This window comes from Penaeus vannamei, chromosome 27 (genome assembly GCF_042767895.1).
Source record: "Penaeus vannamei isolate JL-2024 chromosome 27, ASM4276789v1, whole genome shotgun sequence".
NCBI lineage: Eukaryota > Metazoa > Arthropoda > Malacostraca > Decapoda > Penaeidae > Penaeus > Penaeus vannamei.
Window position 1 is genome coordinate 6,367,137 of NC_091575.1, and position 2,500 is coordinate 6,369,636.

General features: G+C 47.8%; 1 protein-coding gene across 1 annotated transcript in view; it reads right to left on the minus strand.

Moving 5' to 3' along the window:
* Positions 1 to 169: 169 nt before the first annotated feature.
* Positions 170 to 2,500, minus strand: part of LOC113808159 (mucin-2) — a 28,948-nt gene continuing 26,617 nt past the window's right edge. The window contains exon 2 of the mRNA XM_027359490.2: positions 170 to 2,500. This exon is cut by the window's right edge and continues 2,796 nt beyond it. Coding sequence (XP_027215291.2) covers positions 866 to 2,500 — 1,635 coding nt within the window. The 3' untranslated portion in view covers positions 170 to 865.

The window sequence follows — 2,500 nt, forward strand, 5'->3', positions numbered from 1 at the left end:
TATATATATATATATTCCTATATCTATTTCTGCCTCTCTCTCTCCATCTATCTATCGTTTTACCGATTTTTTTTTCATTTATCCCTAAATATAGTCAGAAGTAGAAATTATAGTGACGATTTTTGCTCTGAGCAGGGTGATGTCATTTCACTTACATAATTTTCTCAACTTTATTTCATATAAAATATACATACATATGTGAAACTCATATTTACAAATACAGGGAAATCCGTAGGGCGAGGTGAGCGCCGTCGCAGAGCGCTCTCGCCGCCACACAAGCAGACGGAAATACTGCAGCCTCAGCTCCGCTTCCAGAATTATTTGACTAGACACTAAGAGAACGTTCAAGATGGCTGCGACGTGACGGCTGGTCCGTTGGGTGAGGTTAGGCGAGCTGCTGGCCTTCCTGAGGGGTGAGCCGGGAGGGGGAAGGGGGCGGGGTTCCTTCTGTTTGCACTGCTACTCATTTCGTTTCGTCTCTTCCATTAGTTCTTTTTTTTTTAGGGTCGCTGTTTCTAGTTATCCATGTTTGTCCTTTTTTCCCCTTTTATTTCTACTTGTTTTTCTTTCACTTATTTTCATTTTTTTCCCTGTCCCTCTAAAGCTTGTTCATTTTATTTGATTCTTTTTGATCTACCTGTTTATCTTTTTCTTAGTGACATTCAAGCCTCACGCCTTTGTTCCATTGGTGAATAAAAAGCCAGATTCCAAGCCAACATGTCCGCCACCGACAGCGCCTCCGAGGCAAGCCATGAGCCGATGACCAGCTGTCTTGACCCAAAAGCCCTGGCACTGCAAGCAAATTCAAGCTCACGCCGCATCGCACGTCCATATTGCACCAGCTGAACCAAAAAGTGCGCAAGCACTACGCCCATACCACCCGGTATTCGCTCTGGCCGTTCCGCACAAATATGAACGACTTCCCTGCGTGCGCTGCAGGAACCTTAAACCCTTTGGAGCTTGTGCTTTTACTCCTACTGGCGCTCGTGGGTGAAGGAGGCGAAGCTGTTGTTATCTTTGGCACAACAGTCTGTTGCCTGGGAGCGGAGGATAGGAGCTGCTTTCTCGGCTCGTTCTGCTGTATCTTTTCAAAGCTGTTGTTTTTTCTGGGGTTCGGTGAGGTTGAAATAGCGTTGGGCCTTGTCGTCGTGATCGGACTGCTGAAGGAATGGGTCTTGGGCTGGAGTGTTGTGCGCGGTCTTCTGGTGGTGCGTGGGAGTCGAGTTGTTACAGTCGCTGGAGGAGGAGATGCCGATCTGAAACTATCCAGGAAGAAGTTGGAGCCTGTGATAGTTTGTGGTGGTCGTGCAGTGTTAAACAGGGTCCTTGGAGTTGTCTGACGGCTGAATTCTCTTGTGACTGTAGGCTGTGAGGTGGGGCTGGTGACGACAGGTCTTGAGGTGGTAGAGGGAGGCTGAGGAGTTGACAAATTGGGGGCAAAGGATGTAGACGGCTCTCTATCCCCAAATGATGATGGGAGTGGAGGAGGGGGCGTTAAGATCTCTGCTGGCTTTACAGGTTGGTCGTTTGTGTTTGCCTTCGATGTTTTCATAGGAACAAAGCCCCCGATTTCAATGAGAGGTGGCGAAGGCAGAGTATTCTCCGGTGCGCGATTTCGGAGTTTTTCTGAGTCATCTGAAGAGACAGAAAAAGCAGCAAGGAAGGGTGGCAAAGTAGTTGTAGACCGGAAACTGCGAGGATTCCCTGGAAGAGATGTAGGCACAAAGGATCCAACGGTAGGCGCTGGCGATGCTCGACCACGTGGGTCCTGGAATGATGTGAAAGTTGTTGGTCTTGGAGAAGTGGAAATTGAAGGAGAGTTGAATCTCTGAACATTTGATGTTCTCTGGAAGGGAGAAGGTGTGGTAGATGACCCAGGTGTAGAAAAGAACTGAAGAAAAGGGCCTCTGAAGGTCGTTGCCTGCGGTTGTGTAGTGCCTGAACTCTGAGTGCTAACTTCCCCTTGCGGTGATACTTTGAGGAACTGGAATGAGTCAGGAGCCGTGAAGGTCAGAGAAGGAAGTTTTGGACGTTCTGTAGAGATTGACTGAATATTAGGGCGAGCCTGAGAAGAACCGAAATGGCTTGGTGGAGGTTGAAGTGAAGGTTGTGGAGGGGGGAAAGGTCGTGGGCTGAAAGTTGTAGGTGAGGGAGGATCTAAATTTATTTGTGAAGGAGAAGGTGTTACGGCAAACCTTGGGGTTGTTAGTGCAGGAGGAAGAGGAGTAGTAGAGAAAATTGGCCTTGAGTGGATGACAGAACCAAAGTCAGCAGGGAATGCTGTTTGGGGGAAAGTTGACAAAGAAGTTGGTGCTGTAGATGGGATAGGAGAGTGGGATACTTGAGGTGGGTTGTGCGGAGGTAAAGGTGTTGAAGGTAATTTTCTGAGTTCATTCCTAGATGATTTTTCTGAAGCACCAAGCTGGAATGCAGTACTTGAAGATGATCCTGGATGGAAGGACTGGAATGAAAATCCTCTGAAAGGTGTCTTCGGAGTGTT